This window comes from Porites lutea, chromosome 6 (genome assembly GCF_958299795.1).
Source record: "Porites lutea chromosome 6, jaPorLute2.1, whole genome shotgun sequence".
Taxonomy (NCBI): Eukaryota; Metazoa; Cnidaria; class Anthozoa; order Scleractinia; family Poritidae; genus Porites; species Porites lutea.
This window is the reverse complement of record NC_133206.1, coordinates 6554916-6581127: the sequence shown is the minus strand read 5'-3', so window position 1 is coordinate 6581127 and position 26212 is coordinate 6554916. Positions and strand designations below refer to the sequence as shown.

The window sequence follows — 26212 nt, the reverse complement described above, 5'->3', positions numbered from 1 at the left end:
AAGTCAACCCAATACATTAAATTGCTACCTATATTTATAAAACTGATGCAGTAGTAATGAAACGTTGTGAGAAGAAACTGTCGCTAGGCATGATCATCTCAGGGCAGCAAAAGTGTTGTGAGGAACGGAAAATTGCAGTTTGTAAGAAAAATCGCCCAGTGCAACGAGATTGTGATGCAAATGTTACTATTGGCTGCCAGTTTTGTAACAAAATTTTATTTGTGAGTAATTTTGAAATAACTGTCATCCAAATTTCCTGAGCAATGTTGTAGTTTTTGTAGTAAACACTAATCACTTACATCGCTAGGTTTATCGACCAACGTGCACGGATTCTACTCAACGATACTGTCCATCAACCAAGACGTGTATCAGCGACATCACTATGTGCACAGGCAGTGAGAAAAAAACATGCGACAATGATGCAATCTTCAGTTTCTCTGACGGGCTGTGTGTCGTGCAAAGTGTGTCGCGTTGCAAAAACGAAACACTGCCTTATGGAAACTTTAACTACCAACAAATCCATAAATACCTGGTCTACACAACAAGTGGTCCCAAGCGTATTTTGATTGAAGATGAAAATCAGAGATTTCAGCTTCAACCTGGAGATGTCTTTGGCGTGCGTTTTGCTTCCTCGGGACCGACAGGGGCGCTAAAAACCAGTTCATCAGGGTCCTCTCTATTTTATTCCAGTGCAGTAATTAACAAAAATGGTTCGGGAATTCTTCTTGGTAATTACCATCCATTTACAGAGGACAGTCCACAAAATCGTTCCATACTCCCTGCAATCGCTTTGGTCGTGTCCACTGTTTCTGAATCCCGTGTAGAAAGAGTGTATGAAGAGGGTGGACACAAGACAATCGCCTTATCAGTCGGAAACTCCGTTACAAGAGAAAATGTTACAAAATCGATTTGCCTCCAGGAAATTGTCACCGAATTGCAGCTAAATATACCGGAAGTCTTCCCTTCGGCGGAATCTGTAAATTTAACCGGCTCTATAACCAAAGGAACTAATGTTACTTTCATCTGGGATTTTGGTGACAACAGCAACGACACGACAAAATTACCATGGGTCACGAAAATATTTGACAACACTGGGGAGAGGACCCTCGGCGTCTTGGCAGGGAATAAGATAGGGGTAGCTGCACTCTGGTGTCGGGTGGTCATTCAAGAGAGAATAGCTGGCATGAAATTTAAAAACGATTCTTTGAAAACAATAGAAAACGGGACCACAGCTAGCATTGGCTGGACATTGTTCAATGGATCACACGTTGAATTTAATGTCACCATCACCTTCCCTGATGGGAGTATGGAAACAAAGAATTTGACTGACGTCAAAGTGTCAGGTGCAAGGTTTTTTGGACTCTACAAAAGTAACTTTACAATTGTTGGTTGGTACAGTGTAGTCATCACAGCCACCAACAGAGTTAACAATGAAACAATTGCAAGGAACCTCAGCGTACAATATGCAATTCATGGTGTGGCGGTTGAGCATCCACTGATCCTAAAGACCAACGAAACGTTCAACTTCACTGTATTGCCTCATCTAGGAGACGAAATGGCCCGATATACCTTACATACCATGGATGGAAAAACAACGAACAGCACTGATAAAGTTATGCCCTATACATACACCACAGCTGGTAGATACAAAGTAGTATTGATCGCATCCAATGATGTCAGTTCAATGCTTGTGAACTGCACAGAGATTATCGTCCAGGACGTAATCGAAGGCTTCAAATACACTAGCGCTAATCATTCCGTAGCAGTGAACGCTCCGGCAGAAATACACTGGAGGCTTACCCAAGGCTCTGAACTTCTTTTTTCCATTGACTATGGTGATGGGAGTCCAAAAATTGTCAACAGGAGTCTCTCAGTTGGGGATATTTTTGTAGCAATTAGTACGCACAATTACACTAAGCCTGGGGAATATCACGTGGTCATTAATGCGAGTAATCTTGTCGATAGGAAAACAATTAACACCACAGTATATGTGGAGACGCCAGCAGAGGGCCCGGGACTCGCTATATGGCGTACTACATATTCTAAAGCCCAAGAGAAACTGTGTAAAAAGGAATTGTACATTGCTGCTAATGATTCTGTTACGCTGAACGTGACAATTTCAAATGGCACCAACTTAAACGTGGCGATAAATTTTGGAGATAATTCAAGTGATGAATCGTTGTACTTCCCACGAGAGTTTCCGACTTCGGGATGGGGCACCAATCATTCCTACTCCATTGCACGAAAATACAACATTAAGGTGACATTCTTCAACAGAAATCCTTCAAATGTCAGCTGCACTTGCCTGCTGATAGTCCAGGACGTAATCGAAGGCTTAAAATATACTAGTGTTAATCATTCCGTAGCAGTGAACGCTCCGGTAGAAATACACTGGAGGTTTACCCAAGGCTCTGAACTTCTTTTTTCCATTGACTATGGTGATGGGAGCCCAAAAATTGTCAACAGGAGTCGTTCAGTTGGCGATAGTTTTGAAGCAAATAGTACGCACAATTACACTAAGCCTGGGGGATATCTCGTGGTCATTAATGCCAGTAATCGCGTGGATAGCAAAACGATTAACACCACAGTATATGTGGAGACGCCAGCAAAGGGCCCAGGACTCGCTATATGGCGTACTAAATCTCCTAAAGCCCAAGAAAAACTGTGTAACAAGGAATTGTACATTGCTGCTAATGATTCTGTTACGCTGAACGTGACAATTTCAAATGGCACCAACTTAAACGTGGCGATAAATTTTGGAGATAATTCAAGTGATGAATCGTTGTACGTCCCACGAGAGTTTCCGACTTCGGGATGGAGCACCAATCATTCCTACTCCATTGCAGGAAAATACAACATTAAGGTGACATTCTTCAACAGAAATCCTTCAAATGTCAGCTGCACTTGCCTGCTGATAGTCCAGGACGTAATCAAAGGCTTAAAATATACTAGTGTTAATCATTCCGTAGCAGTGAACGCTCCGGTAGAAATACACTGGAGGTTTACCCAAGGCTCTGAACTTCTTTTTTCCATTGACTATGGTGATGGGAGCCCAAAAATTGTCAACAGGAGTCGTTCAGTTGGCGATAGTTTTGAAGCAAATAGTACGCACAATTACACTAAGCCTGGGGAATATCTCGTGGTCATTAATGCCAGTAATCGCGTGGATAGCAAAACGATTAACACCACAGTATATGTGGAGACGCCAGCAAAGGGCCCAGGACTCGCTATATGGCGTACTAAATCTCCTAAAGCCCAAGAAAAACTGTGTAACAAGGAATTGTACATTGCTGCTAATGATTCTGTTACGCTGAACGTGACAATTTCAAATGGCACCAACTTAAACGTGGCGATAAATTTTGGAGATAATTCAAGTGATGAATCGTTGTACGTCCCACGAGAGTTTCCGACTTCGGGATGGAGCACCAATCATTCCTACTCCATTGCAGGAAAATACAACATTAAGGTGACATTCTTCAACAGAAATCCTTCAAATGTCAGCTGCACTTGCCTGCTGATAGTCCAGGACGTAATCGAAGGCTTAAAATATACTAGTGTTAATCATTCCGTAGCAGTGAACGCTCCGGTAGAAATACACTGGAGGTTTACCCAAGGCTCTGAACTTCTTTTTTCCATTGACTATGGTGATGGGAGCCCAAAAATTGTCAACAGGAGTCGTTCAGTTGGCGATAGTTTTGAAGCAAATAGTACGCACAGTTACACTGAGCCTGGGAAATATCCCGTGGTCATTAATGCCAGTAATCGCGTGGATAGCAAAACGATTAACACCACAGTATATGTGGAGACGCCAGCAAAGGGCCCAGGACTCGCTATATGGCGTACTAAATCTCCTAAAGCCCAACAAAAACTGTGTAACAAGGAATTGTACATTACTACTAATGATTCTGTTACGCTGAACGTGACAATTTCAAATGGCACCAACTTAAACGTGGCGATAAATTTTGGAGATAGTTCAAGTGATAAATCGTTGTACTTTCCCCGAGAGTTTCCGACTTCGGGATGGAGCACCAATCATCACTACTCCATTGCAGGAAAATACAACATTACGGTGACATTCTTCAACAGAAATCCTTCAAATGTCAGCTACACTTGCCTAGTTATAACACAAGATTCAATCCAAGGACTTGAAATTATCACTGAACATACGGAATATGAGAATCAATCATGCTCAGATTTTACTCTTCGCAAAGATACGTATCCCGCGGAATATGACGTATCTTTTAAAGCCTTTATCACAAACGGTACCAACGTAACTTTTACCTGGAATTTTGACAACGATGGAGACAAAAGTTACCCGAATAAGACCTTCTTGCATAAGTTCGGTACTTGTGGAAATCACACCATTCGTCTAAAGGCACAGAATAAAGTCAGCGAGATGACACGTAATGTTACAATCACGCTGATGAAGAGCATACTCGGTGTTAACCTAACAGACGACGGGCCTACAGTACAGAAAAAGCCAGTAAACTTTACTCTCACAGTGGGTCAGATGGGGCATAATCCCTGTTTTCTACTTAATGCACATGGCGCTAACTATCCAGAACAGTATGAAGAGAATAAATGTGGGAGTCTGACGAATTGCACCGGCAATAATTGTACTCAACATTTTAATGTCACGTATGAAAACGCCAGGAGTTATACTGTTAATTTTAGAGCCAACAATTCAGTATCCTGCATAGATTTAGAACGAACAGTGCTAGTAGGGAGGGGATACTGCGAAATACCCAAAATTAGAGTTCCTGGATTCGAATCCGGTAAAACAAATACGTTCACACGTTCAGAGAAGATAACTATTGAGACTGACAACGAGATTAAGTGCTTCAATGATACTACCGAATTCAGGTGGAAGATTACAAAGAGATGCCGCACTGATGAAAAAGATCCGATGCCAACTGAATTCACCACACCATTAGCCAAATTGGACTTTCCCGCGAGGAATTTTAGTATTTGCGCAAAGATTGAATTTCAGTTTTCCATCAGCATGACTTGGGCAGAAGGATTTTACAATGAGAAGAAATTTTCTATTAAAATTGTCCCAACTCCTCTCGTGGCAAGTATTTTGGGCGGCTCGAAGAGGACTGTAGGCAGTGACGTTATAGTGCAAATTGATGCTTCTAAGTCAGTGGACCCAGATGAACCAGATGAACCAGATGAGCCAGGAAGCAATTTCGAGTTTGCTTGGTTCTGTAGCTTTAATGGTTCCAAGTTGCCAGAAAATATATCCTCTACTGAGACAAAAAATCCCTTGAGTAATGGAAGCTGTTTCGGATATGCTCCAGGTCAACTTACGGATTTTAACGAAACAAAAATAATAAAGTTAAATACAAGCATGGCGATTCCTAACTCAACATATACTATCAGATTTATCATGGCAAAAAGTGGTCGACAGTCTTTTAAGGATCAAAATATTAAACTTGTTCCTGGTGATCCTCCTGATATGAGCATCGAGTGAGTATATCATATCAATTTTTATTTATACTATGAACTTTCTAAACGTTGCTTATATCCCCCACAAATTTGCACTTACCGGCTTTCTTTTGGCAAGGGCGCATTTTTCATCTTCTTCTTTCTGAATATGCCAACCAATTCCATAATTTCACACATTTGAATTTTTGTGACGTCACACTTCTCCTCTCTATATCCTCTATCTAATTTTCCAACATTAGTTCAAGAAATAGCGCAATACTGAAACCAACGGAACATGATCAGACAAAAAAAGATGTCAAAGCCAATGAATTTAAATGTGTGCCGCTAGCGTTGTTGGACTAGGAGTCCAATGGGTTTGTTTCCAGTTTCATACTAGTGAGGGTTGACGCTAATCTCGTACCCAGATCTCTTGATGACGAAGCCGAAGGCGAGATCAGGTCATATCCGATTTGTACACATGATAGCCTGTCAGGAATGTTACAGGCGATGAAAGAGCGCATGCTCTAAATAAATCCTCAGTTTTAGACGTGTTAAAGAACGAATTTGATAGAGCCATGATGTTTTCTCTAAAAAAAAAAAAAAAACGTGGTTATACGCATATCTTAAGAGACTGGTAAAAAAGTATGGGGGTGGGCTAGAGCAGAGAGGGGGTGGGTCATGAGGTTTTGAGCCTCGTGCAAGGGGTGGGTAGTGTAATTTTCAGCTACCCTTAGGGGGTGGGCCAAAGAGAATATAAAACACAGCCAGATGGAATTATTGTTAAAAATATTCTCAAACTTGTTGCGTCCTTTTTAAAATGCAATTTTAATAAAATGCATGATTTTTGTTTCTTTTTTTTCACATTTCAATGCTGTTTTAAATCCTGGTACCTTGGTGTGGTTACCCGGCCTATGTTGTTACATATATTCTAGAAAGGAATCAAAGAAAGAAACTCGAAAGAAATACGTATCAATAATAAGCAGAAATATTAACGCAAACCTAACAAATGTATTCAAAATATCAGAAACTTTTACATAGCAGTATTAGATGTATCTCGCTCCTGTCCAAAGACTCGTTTATCTTAAGAAAAACTAAGTGGACTGTACCAGCGCCCTTCGGAGAATGATCTTGGCTGACGCACAGCATAAATCTCCATTCATGAAGAAGGTGTAGTCTAAGCTACAACTCAAATCTGAAGATCACACTATCTCGCATGAAAATTCAACATCCTGGACACAACATTTTGTAGCTGAGCGCAGGGCTTAAATATAGCAGGAAATAATCACATTCAAGGACAAAGAAACTACATGCATGTAGTTATTCAGTTCTAGGCATTTCGAAGAAACCAAAGACACTATGAGTAATATACTACTGCATCTGAGATCAAATCCTATCAGAAACACCTACAGAAGCATAAACCACAGGAAATAATTACTCAAAGTGCTTGAAACAAACCAGCTTCATGACCTCTATTTGTAAGACTATTTAGTGTGGCAAAAATAATATCTACTCAGTCAGAATTTAGAATGTTCCATGCGCTGTGTAGTGCGAGTGACCTACGTGCGAGTGAGAAAAGAAGAAAAATCTCCCTTTTTCCCAAGCAAACTCTAAGGACACGTTTCACATTATCACGAGCGTATGAGTCGTGTTTGGCCTGCCAACACTTTGTTTCCAACCTTATGAAGCAAGGCAAGAGGCTAGAGACTTATGATTTTGTCATGCACAGAACGAGGTTTATTGGATTATTAAGAGGAAACCAAAAATCCATGTTTTAATACTCGGGGGTCGGTCATGTAATTTCCACTCTTGCTTTGGGGGTGGGTCAGTCATTTTTGTGCCGAAGGGAGTGGGTAGGACATTTGTTTTCAATCAACCACACTTGCAAATGTTCCGGCCCACCTTCCCTGTACCTTTTAACCAGTCCCTAGGTATGAACCAATTAAGTTGTTGTTGTTTTTCTTTGTAACATCAAATTCAAAGTGACAGCTAGTTAGGTTAAATTTTATTATGATCACTCGCGCTAAAAGCTCAAAGCAGTACGCATCAACTTCTACGCGAGAATTATTTTTACCCTTTTCAAAACTCTTAATTTTGATACCGAGAGAGAGTTCTAAAAAGTCTTTAAAGATGAGACAAAAACGGATTTTCAAGTTATATCAACTACTTCTTGAGTGAAAACATTTATTTGAGCAGAACTGAAGACTTGCAAAGAATGAATTGCACACGCCATAGCGCGTAGGAGACGACACTCACGTCATTCGCTCACAATCTAGCCGATCAAAAAACTTAAATTTCCTTTCTTAAACAGTAAGATCTCGCCTTGGGCTTCGCAAACAAGAAATCTGGGTCCGAGATTGGGTCGACGCGGCAAAAAAAAAGCATTAGAAAGTGATTTTAAAGGAAAGAAAACGCTGACCAAGCCGAGTGTTTCATCGTTTTTTCTGCTTGCTTGCTTGCTGTTGGCAGTTTGAAAATTTATTGTTTGATAGCTGATGGTAATATTGCTCTTGTTTGTCAGTTGAATGTAAAAAATATAGTTCATATTGTCGCTTTTTAAGGCACAGTTGCATCGTAAAGGTTGCTGGGAAATTGTAGCGCGGAAACAAGGCTATAGTGATTATAAATCAACTGGAAGAACAACCACCAACAATGAAAGGAGTTCTCAGTGTTCAGTTTGGTACATTTGGCAGTTTTACTCTTCAAATTTAAGCCATTTTGTTTTGATGTCTTTTGAAGTCTTTGAAGTTGTATCTTCCGCTCATCAAAGATTTTGACTATGGTAAAGGAGAGCGATTTTCTTCTTTCTCTTTTTTTTCACTAACATACTGACTTGGACTGCGCCAAATTCCAACTTTACTTTGTACGTTGCTCTTTCAATATCTAACTTAATGGTGGTCACCCTTCATGACTTTTTCATCGCTGCTTGCTTTTAATTTCAGGTGTGTTAAAAACTGCAAGGAAAAATTAAACCCATCGGAGAAATTTTCATTAAAAGGAAAAGGGAAGTCCAGAGGAAACCGAAAGATACATTACGAGTGGAGCGTTAAAAAAAAATGTACATCCGATGGCAACTGTTCAGATGATTCTATCCCACAGCGTTTCCTCGCAGTGCCAGATCAGACGTCAGAGACTTTGGTCATAAAGCCGGATTATTTTAAAGGTACTTACGAATTTTGGTTGTGAAATGTGGTTCTTTCACTAAAATGATCTTTACTTTTGCCGACGAATTTATGTTTTTCTTTTTATCGGAATAGTTTAAATTTGTCCATGACTCTTACTCAAAAAGCGCAGGGGGTGTGATAGAAAGAAGACTGCAGACCAGGGAAAATATGGGGTTTCAACATCGACGACGGCAACGGCAACAAGAACGTCAAAAACGCAATAGCTTTAATTGTTGGCTTCACACTAGATTACTCAAGTATAATCCAAGTGTACTTGGAACCTTGTTTGAGTGTGAAGGGGTAAAATGTACCTATTTCAAATTTACTTGGTGACCATGGAAACGTTTGAGTTCAAAGAAGCCGGTGTTCGTTGCCAAGCGGTGGCCTACACCACACATGACCAATTAGAAAAGGAAGCTATTCCGCACGATGTGCACGAGCAGCGGTTTCAAGATTCTAATGAACTGGACAGATGCACATTCATGTCTCGGTCTGTGAAGAGCCTTTGCGGAAGGGGCCAAGCCCAGAACTTATCTCGATCTTTTTTTGCCAAAAAAGCGTTGGTCAGTCATTCTAGTGAAATGATGAGAGAGACTTCGCTTGTTTTTTTTTTTTTTCCTGCCGTTTCTAAGTACTTGTAAAACATGAAGCACATAAGCATCTCTTTTACAGCTAAACTGAAACCCTTTGAGTTGAATTAAAAACTAACGAAAAATAAATACTAAACAACAAAAAGCTCTTCTTCTGAGCAAAGGCCTCATAGTTTTAACTTTTGACTCGAGCAATCACGTTTGTGATAGGCATAAATGATTTTAGTGCAAAACATAATTGACCGCTTGTACTTCAAGTAAATATACTTTATTAACAAGTATGAAGCCATGTTTTCTGCAGAGCGACCTAAGATTTTTAAGTGCAATTGAATCAAGTGCTTACTTGAAACTAACTTAGCTTCTAGTGGTGAAGCCAAGTAATAAGCCAAAACAACAATTCTGCGCTTGCAGCACACTTTTTGGACATTTCTTTGCCGTCACTGCAGTCGAATAGAACGTGAAATTCCCTGCCGTAAATACACCACGAAGAAGCAAATTTCAGCAAAATTTGTTGCATTTTACATTTTACATTTTAAGCCAGTAGTACTTTATGGAAGATAATTTACTGCATGCAGGATATTTGTAGTTCCATGTTTTAACCAAAGGTCTTCGTATATCCTAAGTAACATAACATAGTGCACACAGCGAAAATAGAGATCGGAGAATGCGTCAAGTGGTCGCTTACAAGAGGTTAAAAAAGGGAAAATCATTAACCGTTAGGCTAAAAAAGTGGTGACAGTTGCTTAAAGGGGGTGGTCGTTTACTAGAGGTTCCAACTTTAAGGCTTTGATTGGGAAAACTTTTGTGTTGTGGATGGACGGTCGCTTATCGGAGGCGATCGCTTACGAGAGGTAGTCGCACGTGGAGATTATAAGGAGTTTAGTCTGTATTTACTTTCGTCTCAGTGGGTTCTAGTCCTCGCTCATATTCTGCCATAATCTGAATACCTGTTCTGACAACCAAAGTGTGGCACAGAACCTATCCGATATGTAACGTTTCACTTTCCAGATCGGCACGGCGTAGCTTTGCTGTAGTTAAAGAAATCCCTCCGAATCACTGGAGCAGTTATGTCTGAACAGAAGCCCTATCCGGTATGGTTTTGTGCCGGCACGAGAGTTGTCCGGTGTAGAATGAACATAGGCTTTTAAGCCTATTTGGCTGTTTTTCCCTTCCTATGGTTTTCACCATCTTTAGTAGCCACAGCTCAAAAGTTACCCGCTAGCTTTTCTGCGCATATGACAGGCATGTAAATTAGAGTTATGCAGCAGTCCTAGCCGGATAACCCTACTTTTTTTATCTACAGGAGGCCCTTTCCTTCGTGTTTCTAATCCTTTACCGACCTTTTTTCCTTGATAGATGATGCAGAATACACGGTTACACTGAGTGGAAAAGTTGCCGGTGGAGCAACAGGCAACAGCAGTTACGATGTTGTGGTGAACAAGCCTCCAGAAAAAGGCGAATGTAGTGTATCTTACGAAGAAGGGGAACCGCGACCGCTAAAAACTCTATTTACCATAACTTGTAAAGACTTCAAAGATCCAGAAGTGCCTCTAACGTACACATTCTTCTACAAGAAAGCCGTAGGAGGTCCTCTATCAACTTTAGACCAGAGCCTTAGTCCCGTTGTCAAAGATTTCCGCTTATCAAGTGGTCTGGAAAAAAACGATTACAAATATCATTTTGTAGTGAAGGTAACGGACAAATTAGGAGCATCTGTCGATTACGAGATCCCCGAGACTGTTAAGGTGGGTATCGTTATGTCAGTCAGGCCCTTATCTTTCTCAATATTATTTTTGGAAGGCCAACATTTCATGGTAAATTAGGAGTTAGTGTTGTTGACTATGCAACATGCGACCAAGACTTATTCCACTCTATCGCGAATTTTGTTGTCAAAGAGCCGTCGAGTTTATCAGATCACAGTCCTATAATGACATGGCTTAACATTACTAAGGTATAAATACCCACTTAGCTACAGAAAATACCAATGATACATTAATTCGTTTACCCAAACAGTTTATATGGAAAAATGATTCATCACAAAAATTTAAAACAGCACTGCAAACAAGAGACATACAGAGAATGATACATGATTTTCTTGTTGACAGTAGGACAGACAAACACATTAACTCTTCTCTCGATGCAGTAGAACGGATTCTTTTTACAACCACAAAACATTGTTTGAAAATTAAGAACGTTAAAAGACGATATACTAGATTATCTTCTGTTTCGTCTAACAAAAAATGGTTTGATAAAGAATGTCGTCTTAAGAGACACGAATTGAGGAAACTTGCTAATCTAAAACACAGAGATCCCCTCAATATTACTCTTAGGGAAAACTATCACACTGTCTTAAAACAGTACAAAAACGTTCTGAAACAGAAGAGAAAAGAACACTATCATACTAAGATTTTGGAACTGGAAGACATGATAGATAACTCAGACAGTCGAAATTTTTGGAACTGCTTGAAATCTATGGATGATTCTATGAAGGAAACTAGTACCCCGCCAATCTCAGAAGAAAGTTGGTTGTCTCACTTCCAGTCACTACAATCAAACGGGCCTCTTAATTCACACCAAGAAGCCATTATCGATGAGTTAACAAGATAAGAAGACGCAACAACAAAATCGCATGCCTTGGACTACCTAATAACTGAACTCGAAATACGCACAGCGGCTAACAAACTCAAAAACAACAAATCTTCGTATTCAGATAGAATAAAAAATGAAATGATCAAATCCAGCTTAAATGAACTAATGCCTATTTATCTGAAGTTATTTAACGCTGTTCTGACGTCAGGCACTATGCCTCAAACATGGTGCGGTGGCCGTATAACACCAATTTTTAAAAGTGGGACTAAAAGTGATCCCTCAAATTATCGTGGAATTTTTATTTCTAGTTGTCTTGGGAAACTATTTTGCTCTATTCTCAATCAAAGACTTCTCAAGCAAATTCAGTCGCGTGACATACTTCATAAATCTCAAATAGGTTTCTTAGCAAATAATCGAACCGCTGACCATGTTCTTACACTACGAACATTAATTGACAAATACGTTAACTGTCACAAAACGAAAGTATACGCATGTTTTGTGGACTTTAGAAAAGCATTTCATTCGGCGTGGGACGATGGACTCTTATACAAGCTGTTACAAATAAATGTCCGAGGAAACTTCTATAAAGTCATAAAAAGTTTATTCTCAAATTCTACCTGTTCTATTAGGATTGGAAATAACCAAACACAACCTTTTCAATACACTAGAGGTGTGCGTCAAGGCTGCATTTTAAGCCCTCTTCTCTTCAACCTATACGTCAATGATCAAGCTTTTTCATTCAACAATATTTTATCTGATCCGTTTGTGCTACCAAATGGCACCAAACTCAATTCTCTTTTTTATGCTGATGACCTTATTATATTTTCACGATCGAAACTAGGATTACAAAATTGCCTAAACAAATTGTCTTCATATTGCAACTCCTGGATGCTTAAAACCAACCCCAAGAAAACGAAAATAATGGTTTTCCAAAAAGGCACAAAGAAATGTGATTATGTTTTTCCCATAGGCAATGAAATGATAGACATTGTAAAAGACTATACTTACTTAGGGACTCGCATCTCGTCTCCCGGAAACTTTACACTCTCACTTGAACATCTTCGACAAAAAAGACACCGTTATGACGACATCATAATGGGATTTTATGACAAGGCATTTGATAATGGTTTGCAGGCCAAGGCGGCAGGTTCCAAGCCTATCTTATTTCCAGCCAATCAGAATTTAGGGCGTTCCGGACTTTATCATTCTTAGGGGCGCTTTTCCATGTGCTCGCCCCCTTTCGATCGCTCACCATCACGTTGTTCACATCGCTGGTTTGAACCAATTTTCAGCATTTTCCACCACCTCCCCTTCCGCCTGCCTGCGAATTAATTCCTAGTCTGTTTCTCTTTCTTGTCTTAGTGGGTGGCGGTTTTTTCCCCCACCTTTGCTGAAGAGATATTTAGTTTATTATATATTGGCAGATCTTGAAAATAAAGTTCGTCACCTTTGGTGGCCAAATTTTCTCCAACCAAATCCGACTCTGTGTTTATCTCCTCAGCAAACAAGCGCGCCGCCACGCAGAGCCCTTGGTCACGCAATGCAAGGTTTTCAGCGCCATTCTTACCGAAAAAATGGCTTGATATAAAAGCCTTTCATGCTCTATTTAGTCTAAGACGCCACACTGATTTTAGTAAACTGAAACCCTCCCTTGCAAATAAAATTTTTAACACAATGATCTCACCGATTTTAACTTACAATAGTGAAGTTTGGCGTGCCTTTGTGAAATCAGATTTTAAATCATGGGATAACTCCGGAATCGAAAAAACTCATTTACACTTCTGTAAACGATATTTAGAAGTCCATAACAAGTCATCCAATGTTGCATGCAGATCTGAACTTGGCAGATTCCCTCTGATCATTGATATAAATAACAAGATACTTAATTACTTAAACTATCTCCAAGAAAAAGATGAAAATTCCATAGTTAAACAATCTTTAAAAATATCTGTTGACCTTTATCATAGTGGTCAAAATAGTTTTTACTCCAGTCTTAAGAAGATGACTGACCACTATGATTTCCCAGGCTTTAATTGTAATTTACTGAATAAATGTAAAATTAAGCAATACGTAGATCTTATGCAAAAGAAATATATCACTTACTGGAATCATACCCTTCAACATTCACAAAAACTTAACTTTTATTATAAAATCAAAACGAAATAATAGCCCTTCTGTCTACCTAGATTTAACAAGAAAGAACCCTTCTAGGAAAACATTGGTGAAACTGAGAATAAGCAGTCACAAACTTAGGATTGAGACAGGTAGATACGACAATCTACCACGTGGCGAAAGGTTATGCAATCTCTGCAATTGTAACAGAATTGAAGATGAAACTCACTTTTTATTAGATTGTCCAAGTTTTTCTTCGATAAGAGATATGTTCTTCTCTAAACTAGAACCTAAAATACCGTTTCTGCGACTACAATCACAAGAGTCCTTATTATCACATCTGATGAATTCTACTGACTATTTCATTAACATCCAATTAATTTCATTTATATCAACTTGCTTTGAATTGAGAGACAAACTTATCTCCGGAATAATTAATCCTACTGATGGTTAGAAATAAACAATGATTAATAAGTTTCAAATTATTTTAAATATTTAATCTACAAGGAATCAATGAGTAATTTCAAGTAGCTTTTGCAATACTGTAATACTTTGTTATAGTCATGCAAATAAAGCTTATTGTTGTTGTTGTTGTCGTTCTAATTGATTGACATCTCGTTCTTTCCTTGTACCAAACGGCGTGGGTGGCTCCAGCCAAGCGCTAGGCCAGCTCGGATTGAACAAGCCTAAACCATACTGTGAATCGTAACGTCGCCAAGAGTCTAGACTAGGTTTGGTGTTTTCTGTCCCCGTATACAAGTATCCGGATGAACGCATGCAGATTCTATCTATCCATTTTCAAAAAAAAAATGAAAGAAAAAGCGTCCGCTCGTAGCGTTTTCGAATGATTTTTGCCCGTTCACACGGAAACACTAAAACGATGACAGAAACAATAGCATCCCTCACAGGAGATGCGTGATGCTAGTGGTCTATAATATTCGAGAACCTCGCTCGGATTTCGTCTGCCTTTACTGCGAAAATGAGAAGCTAGAGTTTTCAAAACGCTCCATTCTGGAGAAAGTTTCTGAAAAGATGCGTTTTGTGACCGTTTTTATCTTACCGGGCACGTGTGGAAGGTATGCTAAACCGGAGGAAAGATCTCTCTTTTCAAGCAAAACCGGACACAGTACGCGTGGCCCGGGGGTACTCATATGTACAGGCCATATACATTGTAGGTATGTGCCGCCACCAAGGGTAGGGTCTTTGCGCCGTTTTGGTACAAAAACGGGTATATAGACTTTGCCCATTAAGATCTGAAATCGGGTACGGTTCTGGAGAAAACTCGAAGGTGTGTATGAACGTATTCATCGTTTCTGATTGATCATGAGGTAGAAAGAAAGAGAAATATGCGAATTTTTTTGTTCTTGTTCTAATCTAAGCAATCTAATCTTATCATAACTATCACGGTTACATTTCCCCAGTTAATCTATACCCAGGCATTTACAGCCAAAGTTATCGTCTGCAGGTTAAAATTTGCTGAATTTTATCAAGTGAGTGAGCAGTGAGGCTAAATATCACGTAAATGGCTGTACTTTTCGTACCACATACCCTACATTAGGTGCGGGTATACTATACATTTTACTCATGGAAAATTGGGCTGTTGCCAACGGGAAAGCACCTTTTTGAGTGTGAATTATTTTTCCTAGGTTAATTAACTTTGGGGAAAATTTCGTTGATACTTCAAATAGCCCACGTTCGATATATCAAAATTCTAACATAACTCCGAGGCTTAAGGGATAGGATAAGGTTTTCAAACTTTTCACCACTCCATTGTCTCGCAATTCCTCGAAAAGACTTGAGCGCACAGAAAACCAAACCAAATATACAAATATGACCAGAAAGCCCCGGAGTTATGTTAGAATTTTAGTATATCAAGCGTGGGCTATTACCCAGGACAGTTCCCGAGAAAGAGCTTTGATCTTTCTTTGACAGGTTATGCCGAATAAAGAGAAAACGACTGCTGAGGATCTTACAAAACTATTAGACGAAAATCTGGGCGAAATAGCTGCTGGTGGCAACTTAAACTTGAAACTGTCTTTTGTATCAAGTTTTGCCCAAGCATTAAACGAAGAACAAGGTACTGAAAAGCAAAGTGAAGAAGATATCGAGGCAAAAAAAGAGGTAATTACGTTTGTTTGATGTTCTGTTATTACTAATATATATATAGTATGTTTGGTTTTTCAAAGCGTAGTAGTTTCCCACGGGTTAGTTTACATTTTTGCACTTTAAGGTAAACCCTTCGTTTCCAGTGGGATATATACAACTAGCCAATTTTTTATTTCATGGACATTGGTTGGTATAATATTAAGCTTTGCAAAACTACTGCGGGTGTTTACTATAGGTCTTAAGTGTCTTTTGGAGATTTGGGGATGGAATAAGTATTTTATTTTTGCCTTTTTCAGTTCGTTGACAAGCTTGTTTCTATTGCACTTGACAATACTGAAGTCAAAGAGGATATGAACTTGGCTGATGTGACTCAACTGTCCGGGACTCTCAGCGATGCTACTTCCGTAGCCAAACAGAATTCTCCCAATGTGATCGTAAGTAAAGTCAAAAAATAGATAACATGATTCCATGCTAACACGGACTGACATATCAATGATATACAGTAAGAACCTGGTTTGAATCTGTTAGGCTAAACTTTGCCAGTTATAGGCCCGATCTAAAAAAGAATCTGTTTAGCCTAAAATCTGAAACAGGTTCTTATTTTATAGAATCTTTATAAAATCCTGTACATTTTAAAAAATAAGATAAGCCAACATTCATGATCCATTTTGGAGACAAAGGTGCCTATTACAGTCCAACTGCAGTATAATAGTATGCAGATTTTATAAAAGGAATAAGCCGAATGCGAATAATTGCTCTTGGCTACAATGTGTTTTTTGTTCTGATAGACTGTTCACAGTCCCCTATTTTTTCGTGAGATCGTTTAGATATACCGCGTCTTTTACCGTCACGGCTATCTTGATTTTCAAATGCACGGATCGCGAGGGGGCGGGCGTCACTTCGGGGATTATAGCTAAGGTAGTTTTGACACTCATGCAAGATGGGTAGCCCGTGACGCGAAGCTCTCGATCTCGATGATCTTACGGAAAAATGGAAGGACTGTGAACAGTCTATGTTCTGAAAACAAGAACCTATTTAAGAACCTAAATAGCCTAAATTTACGCTCATTACCATTTACGTAAGAACCTGTTTAGTCTAACTAGGGAAAATACAGGTTCTTAGTCGCGGGTTTTTACTGTATTCACTAACGGCTTAGCCTTGTCAAGAACCTACTGGGAATAAAGGGATTGGAGTGGTTGGAAAACTTTGCGATTCGTAAGTTGTATATCTTAGCATGTACAACTCTATATTTGACGACCGACTGTAAAGATAAGCTTTTAACAATTGACCTAGTTGTTTGAAGGCCTATTGACGCTCAGTGTGAAAATGGTGAAGCACAAGTATTGAGTTTTCTGCTGATGGACTGGCAATTGCAAGCTAGCTCATGTTAACATGATGGGGTCTCTGGGTAGTGTCCTAGATAAGCTCAGAATAACCTGATATCAGGCCCAATTTTGGCAGTTCTCATGCATTCTCTCTAACGGCTACCGCTAAAAGTTGGGCCTGATACAAACTCTCACAAATTTGTGCTCACTGCGGCCAGATGTTGGCCGCAACGCTGATTGGTTGTTAGAACAATGTCACAAGATCTGATTGGCTGTTGGAATCAACGGAAGTTCGAAAGCGCTTATTCCTCGCGTGGTTGTCGTGAATGATTCGCCATCGGCGGAGAGAAGGATCGATTTTGCCGTCTTTTTTTATTGTTTTATGGTCTTATGGTAGGAAAATATGCCTTAACATGTGCCATGACAATTCAGAAAATTCAGATGGTTGTTCATATCTTTTCAGGATTTGCTTTATTTGCGAAACTAATGTGATTGTATCGCGGAGTTGAATCCCTCCGCAAGTTGTTGACCGCGAACAAGGTGCCTTTTGATTTACCAAATCAACAAGCGAGTGCAAATCAAAATACTGTCCATCTTAAACTTGTTTCATTTGAAAGTTTAGCCGGGAATGATTTCTGTGAACGGGGTACGTATACGCAAGCGGAAGCTCACTGCGAAAGCTCGATCGCCAACTGAGAAATATTAGACCAAAAATATCGCACCGCTGTTCAAGCACAGGCTGCCCAGACGTAGTATGTGTCAACATATTAATATTCACATGGATAAAATGGAATGTGTCGTCGAAACTCCCATGAACTAAAATGGTCCAAAAGTCAAAATATAACAAAATAAAAGCTAAGATACTTTTAACTGAACGACTCCTCCTTCTTCCTGGCCGGTTAAAGCGGCATTTTGTTGAGTTTTGCAATCGTAGGTACTATCCACTAAAGAAGAATTAAAGGCTGGCTACAAAACAAACGGACCATCTCCACGCGCCTCCACGCGAAGCAAATCCGCCCTAAATTGCCATCGGCTAATCTGCAGGTAACGGGTACTCCGGCTTCTTGTTCGCACGATAATCGCTCGCTCATCAACTAACACTGTTGACCTTTACGTTTCGCCATGACCGCAAACTGGCAGGATTACTACGCGACGTGAATATTCAAGCTTAGCGCCCGCGTTGGCGCGACAATGCAGCACTTGCTATGGGAGGGATGATACTATTGCTTCTTGCTCAATCAATCGGGAAAATAATATTGAAGCCCTTGTAATTTTCAAAAACAACCCCATCAATGGTGGTTCAGCAAGTACTGGCAGAAACCTGTGTCTGCCTCGTGTGTTACAACTGCATTCCTGCCAGCTTTTAGGGTTAAAATGTCTGATCATTTTGCAATAACAAGAGTTGACTTTGCCGGTCCAGTTCACCACAAGGAGAAGAAGTCTAATACTGGTAAATCTTACATTACACTATGTACGTGTGCCAGTACCCGTGCAGTGGACCTTAAGCTCTTTTGTGATTTCTCTTCCATTGGATTTCAAAGAGCTTTAAAAGAGTTTATTGCCAGGGGTGGATGCCCTCAGACCATTGTAAGAAAGACGTCTTCGGCCACTGGGACGTGGTTATCTACCCTCAAGAAGGATCATAATCTTGCAAGTTACATTGGAGCGCTGAACGTAAACCGGACTAAGTTTAACATAGCCCAAGCCTCATGGTGGGGAGGGTTCTTTGCGTGCTTCATATTGGTATCATGAAGAGGGCCCTTTCAAAACGCCTTGGCCAAAGCTTCCTGACCTATCCAGAGTTTGAAGATGTCTTGCTGGACTTAGAGAACTGCATGAACAACCCTCCTTTTCTTTATCAGGGGGAAGAGTTTGAGCAACCAGTGCTTACCCCAAACACCTTGCTGAGGGGAAAACCAAGCCCAATCTTGGAGGAAGATTTTCAGGAAACTGGTGAAGACAAAGTAACAAAACGAATGAAATTCTTCCGGAAAAGCAAGGAGCAGCTTCATAAGACGTTTCTAAAAAAGTACGCGTATGCCCTTCGAAAAAGAAAGAGTGAGGCCGCTGCAAGCAGTGCAAAAATTCAAGGTAGAGGATCAGTGGTGTTAGTGAAAAGAGAAGCAAAGGATAAAGCATTGTGAAAGTTTGGACGAGTCGTGGACAAGATTATTGGCAAAGATGGAGTATTTCACGGATTGAAGCTGAGAAGGGGAAATAGATATGTTGTCGAACGTCCTTTGCAACTTATGTACAAAGTGACTGCTATTTAAGTTAATGAAACACTTAAATGAGGGGAGGGTGTTGAGATCGTTGAGAACATTCGTGACTACTGTATAAATTGTTTTGTTGTAGCCTCGTTTAGAGTATTTTTCGCAGCATGGCCAGAAATTCCGGACAAAATGGCGGAATTTGAGCCCGCGCAGCGGTATGCGGCTTTCTCCATAATAATAGAGAAACAAACATGGCGAAATCCATGGCGAGCAAAAAGCTGCTTCTTTGTAGTAAACCATCAATTCTTGCGCAGTCTTCCTTAATTTTAACGCCGTATTCGTCAATCATGGCATTCAAAATTTCCACGTAGGAGAATTGACACAACAAGCCCCCCTCCTCTCGAAGGTCACGCCAACTTCTAAGGTGCTCGTTTGGAATGTTAACCGTAAAAGCAATGTTATCTCCATCAATACAATCTTGTTTCACGTAATTCAGGCAATGTTCAGTTGATAAAGAAATGTTTTGTTTGAACTTACTGAGATCATAACCTTCTAACCGGTCCGACATTTTTTTTTTTTTTTTGGTAACGAAATCCAAAACTAGAACGTAAACGTACGCGCGCAAAATTCCCGCTCTTTACAACGCTGACCAACCTGATTGTTTAACCACTCTCCCCATTTCTCAACGGAGTCTGAAGGCCTGGTTTAAAGCTTTATTTTGATATCAAAATGGCGACCCAACGAAGCTGGCGAACGCCATGAAGAAGTGAGTTTTTCGCGTAAAAAATCGAGCTACCATGAGCTCATTTTCGCAACTTCACGGTTGAGTGATTCTGCTTTTGCAGTTTTATATTTATGTGTTACTGTGTGTTTTCATCGCCAAAAAGGACGCTGTTAATCGTTATCAATCGACCTGAAAATCGCTGTGTTTGTGGAACATGATTTGGACTTTGAGGAATGAACTTGGCAAAATTAATCCATCCCACGGAAACATGGCCAGCTGCAATGGAAGACTGCTACTTCTGGAATTTTCCGCGTAAAATAGAAGGCTAAAGAGAGCGGGAGTAGCGCTAAAATCGCACCAAAAAAGGACGGTGTTAACGGTTTGGTGTAGATTTGACATTCACAACATGGGATCACGGTTGTTTCTTCTAACGGATTCCAACTTGGGAAATGTTACAGGTACGCCAGAAATTATTCTATCCTCAATTATATTTTTTCGCTCCATACATTTCTTTGTAAACCTAATCGCCATGTTTGTTTCGGAGATATGAGATAGCCGCTGCCGTTTCGCGGGCGCCACGTCCGGAATTTTTGGCCATGACCTCGTGGTTAGGAAAAAGACCTAACGGAAGCGTTTTTACTTCATTGCTGTTCGGATTTCTACTATTTCTTACTTGTGCTTGTGGATAGGATTGTGGACATTAATCCTGTTGAGATTTTCTGTGATTTATTTGGTGTGCACTGGATTTCTCCCCCCACACAAAAACTCTGTTTTTGCTGTTTTTCACAAGACGGGGGGCGGTATAAAAGATAAAACATCGTGATTTCACTATTTTCAACATCAGGTCAACAACCACAGATGAACGACGATAACTGAAAACAGACTTTAGCCTTCACACTGATTGTGGAACCGCGAACGTTAGACGTTGCAATTGACAGATCTGTATTCTTAGTTGCTTGATGGCTAGGTAGTGCTTGAGTACCCAAGTTTACAATGTTATAATTTAACCACGATTTTGTTTTACGTTCTTTTTTTGGCCATTAACTTAGGTTCTCTTAAATGGGTCTCTTAGTGAACGTAAAACATAATCGACTAGCGCATTTCTATGTGAGAAATCTTTGTCTAAATTTTGGGCTTACTCTTAACTCATTAAAATACCTTGACCTTTCTGTAAATACAGTATCTGCAAGAACGATCAACCCTCTTTTGGCAGGAGTGAACTTTATCGAATTAACTTTAACTTTACGATTAGTACTTTTCCAATGTACTTATATTTTATGCTTCTTTTTCAAACAGAACAAAGTTTCTAATTTCATCAAGAACGCGGGGAACGCAATTCTAAGCCAAGCCAAGACCGCCTCGAGTACAGCTATTAAGAGTGCTTCAAAGTCAGTGGTCGGTACAGCAATAAACGTCATTTTGACCGACTCTTCAAACAAAGTACGATCTGCTACTACTTCTATCCCTAACACTACCACTACCACTACTACACACTTATTCTTTACAACCTTTTTTGTCTTTTGCCTGTCATTAGTAAATACCGATATAGAGGGAGCGATGTCTTTGACGAAAAAAATAAAAGAGAGCTCCGCTATGATACAAAAAATAAATCATCGTCCTCAAAAGTTACATGTAAAGAGTTGACCCCAAAAGAGGAAAAAGCCTCCGAAGCTAATCACAAAATTTTGTTTGTAGGATTCAGATGGCAATAACACGCAAGCAGCTGTCGGTACAATCAAAACAGTTGGAACAGCTATGCTGACCACTTTGATTGCTGGAGAAAAAGAAATAACTATTGAGGAGAAATCTTTAGCCCTGGGAGTCCAGAGATATAACGCAGAGGACACGGGCAATAAAACCATCACTTTGAATGGAAGTGAGGTCATTTTGCCTGTAAATTTTACAGCCTGCGGCAATCAAAATTCAAGTGTTAATCGAATGGTATGTTTTGCCAATTTCCTTCAAACCATTGTTTTGTAAACTTTATCTTCTTCTCTTTCTTACCCTGTCATGTCCTCGAGACCAGGTTTATTTGGCACCAAGATGAAAGGGTGTTACAGTGAAATGGGCATTCCGCGTTTTGGGCAACCCCATTAATAAAACCCTGGTGATATGCAGGGCATCCCCTTCTCATATTACCCGCCTTAGCGATTTGGGTTAGTGTTAAGGGAAGGTGTAGAGGTGATGCCCATATCACTAGGATTTTGGGAAAGAAGGTGCTCAAAACGCGAGGATGCCCATATCCCTGTGACAATTAAGGGGCACTGAAAACAGGTTCAAGCTTTGAGTGTAGTGTTTTTATGATCGTTTGGGCTGACGTCGCTATTATTGGTCGATGGTATTCAAAGCAAGCCGGCATTAACCAATCATATGTAACGCTGGGATCCCAGAAGTCGTTGCGTCGAAAGTTTCTACCCATTTGGGGGACTGTGTGCAGCGAAGGTTCTTTATTCCCGGCTTTATGCAAAGGGAACGTATAATTGAAACTTCGTACACTTTATTAGGCTCAAATCCGAAGAAAAAATGCACATCATTTGAGAAAAAATAATCAAGGCTGAACTGTTGGAATCAGGCGTTTTTTATTCTCTTTCAAAACAAGGATACTGTTTTTCATCTGGAGTTTTATTAATGTTTTTACGCCTAATGAATCCATTTCCTCCAAGGTAGTTTGTAGAATTTAAAGCGGGAACACTATTAGAAGGATCAATTGCAAAGCCCAAAAAAGGAACTCTTCGAATAACAGAAGAATCTTGATAGCAGCTATATTTCAATTTATTTATGGCGGTAGTGGCGAGTGGAAGAACACGAATAAGTAAAAATTTGAGATGTCCAAGATTTTTCCCTGTTGTCCGCCGTAAGAGCCTGCATGAACTAACAGACAAACGCAGTCATCGATGAACCTCTTTGCGACACTTTCCTCGAGAAAAAGAGGCGGCAGTACGGAAAGACGATAAATAATTTTAAAACTTAACTGAAATGAAAAGAGGCTTCTGCAGTTGTCGGCAATTCGTCTGTCGGCCAACAAATTTCTAGATGCTGCATAAGTTTTCACGCATGAATTCACCTGTCAAAATTTTGACTAAGAGGGCAAGGGGGAGATAAGGTTGTCCCTAGAGTATGACCAAAACCGTGACCAAGCAAAAAGCAAAGCTTTAGAATTATATTTCCAAAAGGTTTCTCTTTAGCCGACCACAAGAAACGTCAATCTAGATTTTTACTCAAGCACCTCTGTTTTGTTACCTCGAAAATGGTTAATTTTGCGCCAAAACGAAAGGCACAGTATATGTCTGGGACTCCCTTCCCTACCCAAATGAGGTTTTTTTACCTCTACCCCCAGGGACTTTACGAGCAACCGAACGGTGAACGCTGACGTCATAAGCAAGTTTTCTGGCATCAGGTTTCTATTTTCTATAAGCCATGGGGCTGCGCTGCGCACGCCTCGCTTCGCGTGCGCGGACGCTCCGCTATTCCGCGGCACACACCTGTAACGTATGAGAGTACCCCTGGGATTTCATCCTTGGCGAGGCTTTTGTCTTTGATAGGTCAAGTTGAAGGTACCCAATTTCCATGCCAAGGGAAACCTGAAAATAGACTTCTCTTTGTTATAAACCAGGAATAAAGATACGATGGTGGACCTACAAATGAAAAAACAAAGCAAAACAAAACAAAGAAAAGAAAAGACAAACAATGGTCAATAAAAACCAGCTAGCATCTATTCTAAGAGCTCGGACGCTTTTACAAGTAAAAACAATAGGAAAATTTATTGGGTGAACCTTTTGTTTTCTCAGATCCTAGTATCCAACGAAAATCTATACTCAGGTGGTGAGGGAGGAGGTCAAGTAACAGACAAGATTGTAAGCTTGTCGTTTACCGGGTCAAAGGATGACGGAAGTGATGACGTTGATGGTGCTGAGTGCGAAGTGAAAGGTCTGGAGGAGGAAATCAGTGTTATGTTACCAAGAAATAATACCGCTAAAGATTCTCCGGTACAAGAAGGAAGTCTGCGCTCTGATCAGTACAGTATACGTGAATTTAATTTAACAGAAAACGCATCTGCTGTGACTTTTCAAGTAGCTTGGAACATCAGTGTTGCGGTGCAGATTTACATCAAAAAAGGAAGCAGACCGAAACCAGAAGAAGGTGTTTACGACTTCAACGCAACATTTCGTTTAGGAGGGCGCTATAGTGATCACTCGACGAACCTCTCTCGTTGTGAGCTTTTTTTATCCAATGATGATTTAAACTGGACTGCCGCTGGTCAGTATTTTGTGATGATGGGATATACGAAAAATGACTCTCTACCTCTGGAAGAGCTGAAGAAGATTGGATCTGATGACACTGTACCCTACAATTTTTCCATGTATACGTCCAAGTGTATGTTCTATCACGAAAAAAAGAACGTGTGGTCAACAGACGGGGTTAAGGTAAGGTTGAGGAGGACTATCAAGTATTCCTATTTCTAAATATTACACGCCATCTGATTACAGACTTGAGAATAAAAAATAATCAGCGAAAAACGTTTTACACAACGTTTTGATGTGGTTATGACATCATTTTTAAGTGGAAAAATAAAAAAAATTCTCTTAATATGCAGGGAGGCAAGAAAAAATAGCGTAACTCATATGTTTTCGCAAGGTTGGACAGTGTATCTAACCAAACAGTCTTTCGCGGTTACACAGTTAAGGCGTAAAATATAACAATGGCGTAACTCATATGTGTTAGACAGTGTTTGAAACAGCTTTTTTTGCGAATGGAGTCCCAATGTGTGTTCAAAGTAGGCTTTCGGTTGTAAGGTTGAATTTGGTAATTCTTGCGTTAAGAATAAATTGGCGCAATATGCCTTTGGAGCTTCATGTTATTACTCTTAATTTTCTGGGTCCTTGGGGTCAATATTTTTACCTCCTGAGTCCCTAGGCCAGGCTCAAAAGCTGTACCTCACAAGAGCCGAACTCAGTTCATGTAACTAAGCTCTCCAATAATAGCAAGCGAGGCGAGGGAACGCGCGAGTGAGAGCTAGCCCATCGCACTTACGTCTCCTTTCCGACTTGTGGTTCTTGCACGACTTCTCGCGACTCCCCCAAATAAGGAGCCTTATTACTCGCAGGTTAGAGAAGTGCAGTTTTTAACCTATTTAAGGTCGGCTGATTATATTTTGGTCGGCTGAGACGTTGTTCACGGCTGAAGAAAGCGTGACAAACCACTCATCCGATCCAAAATAAAATCAGGCTCAAACACGCTTTCAAATGAACCGAACTTAATTTTAATTAATTTGCCTTGTAAAGAAGCTGAGAAAAACGACCGGTCGCGTGCTTTTAAAAAAAAGTGACTGAAATTAGTTCGACAATATTTGAGCTGACGGCGAACTTAATAGTTATGGTCAAACCAAAATTTAGGTATTGTGCATGCGATGTACAGCGCTTGAACCAGGCCCTAGTCTTTATTTCGTTACAGATGAGCTAGCACTAACTCTGCTCCAAGTAGGTAACAAATCAGCTCACATGTACAACATAAATGCTGGTGAAAGAATGAGAGATGGTAAATTTTAAGCTTGGTGAGACAAATGTGAAAATGAATAATCAGCATGTCACGAGCGTGGGACAGAGAAAAAATCTGAGTCCCCGACAGGATTCGAACCTATGATCACCTGTTTAATATTCTTTGTCCCACGCTCGTGACATGCTGATTATTCATTTTCACAACATAAATGTTGCTTTTTCACAGTTTGGGTACCTAATCATTAGTAGTACCATTTTGCTATAATTTGTGCGAACGTTTGCCATGAATGCTGGGCAATTACACATTGCGACTGTCACAGACGTCAACTCGAAAGCCTTCTAACACCGATTTTCAGTTTTCAGTTTATTGAAATTGTCCTTAATTTTTGATGGAATGTGTTATCTATGTCTGAAATGTAAAAATTGGCAAGGGGGTCACCGAATTTGGTGCGGAGACAAAATGTCCGAAA

The 26212-nt window shown here is 40.1% G+C and overlaps 1 protein-coding gene across 1 annotated transcript in view; it reads left to right on the top strand.

Annotated features, from left to right (window-relative positions):
- Nucleotides 1-26212, top strand: part of LOC140940610 (polycystin-1-like) — a 61686-nt gene that overhangs the window by 25128 nt on the left and 10346 nt on the right. The window contains 8 exon segments of the mRNA XM_073389605.1: nucleotides 308-5469; nucleotides 8367-8587; nucleotides 10535-10923; nucleotides 15812-16000; nucleotides 16282-16419; nucleotides 21544-21687; nucleotides 21943-22188; nucleotides 24036-24671. Of these exon segments, the coding sequence (XP_073245706.1) occupies nucleotides 308-5469; nucleotides 8367-8587; nucleotides 10535-10923; nucleotides 15812-16000; nucleotides 16282-16419; nucleotides 21544-21687; nucleotides 21943-22188; nucleotides 24036-24671 (7125 nt within the window).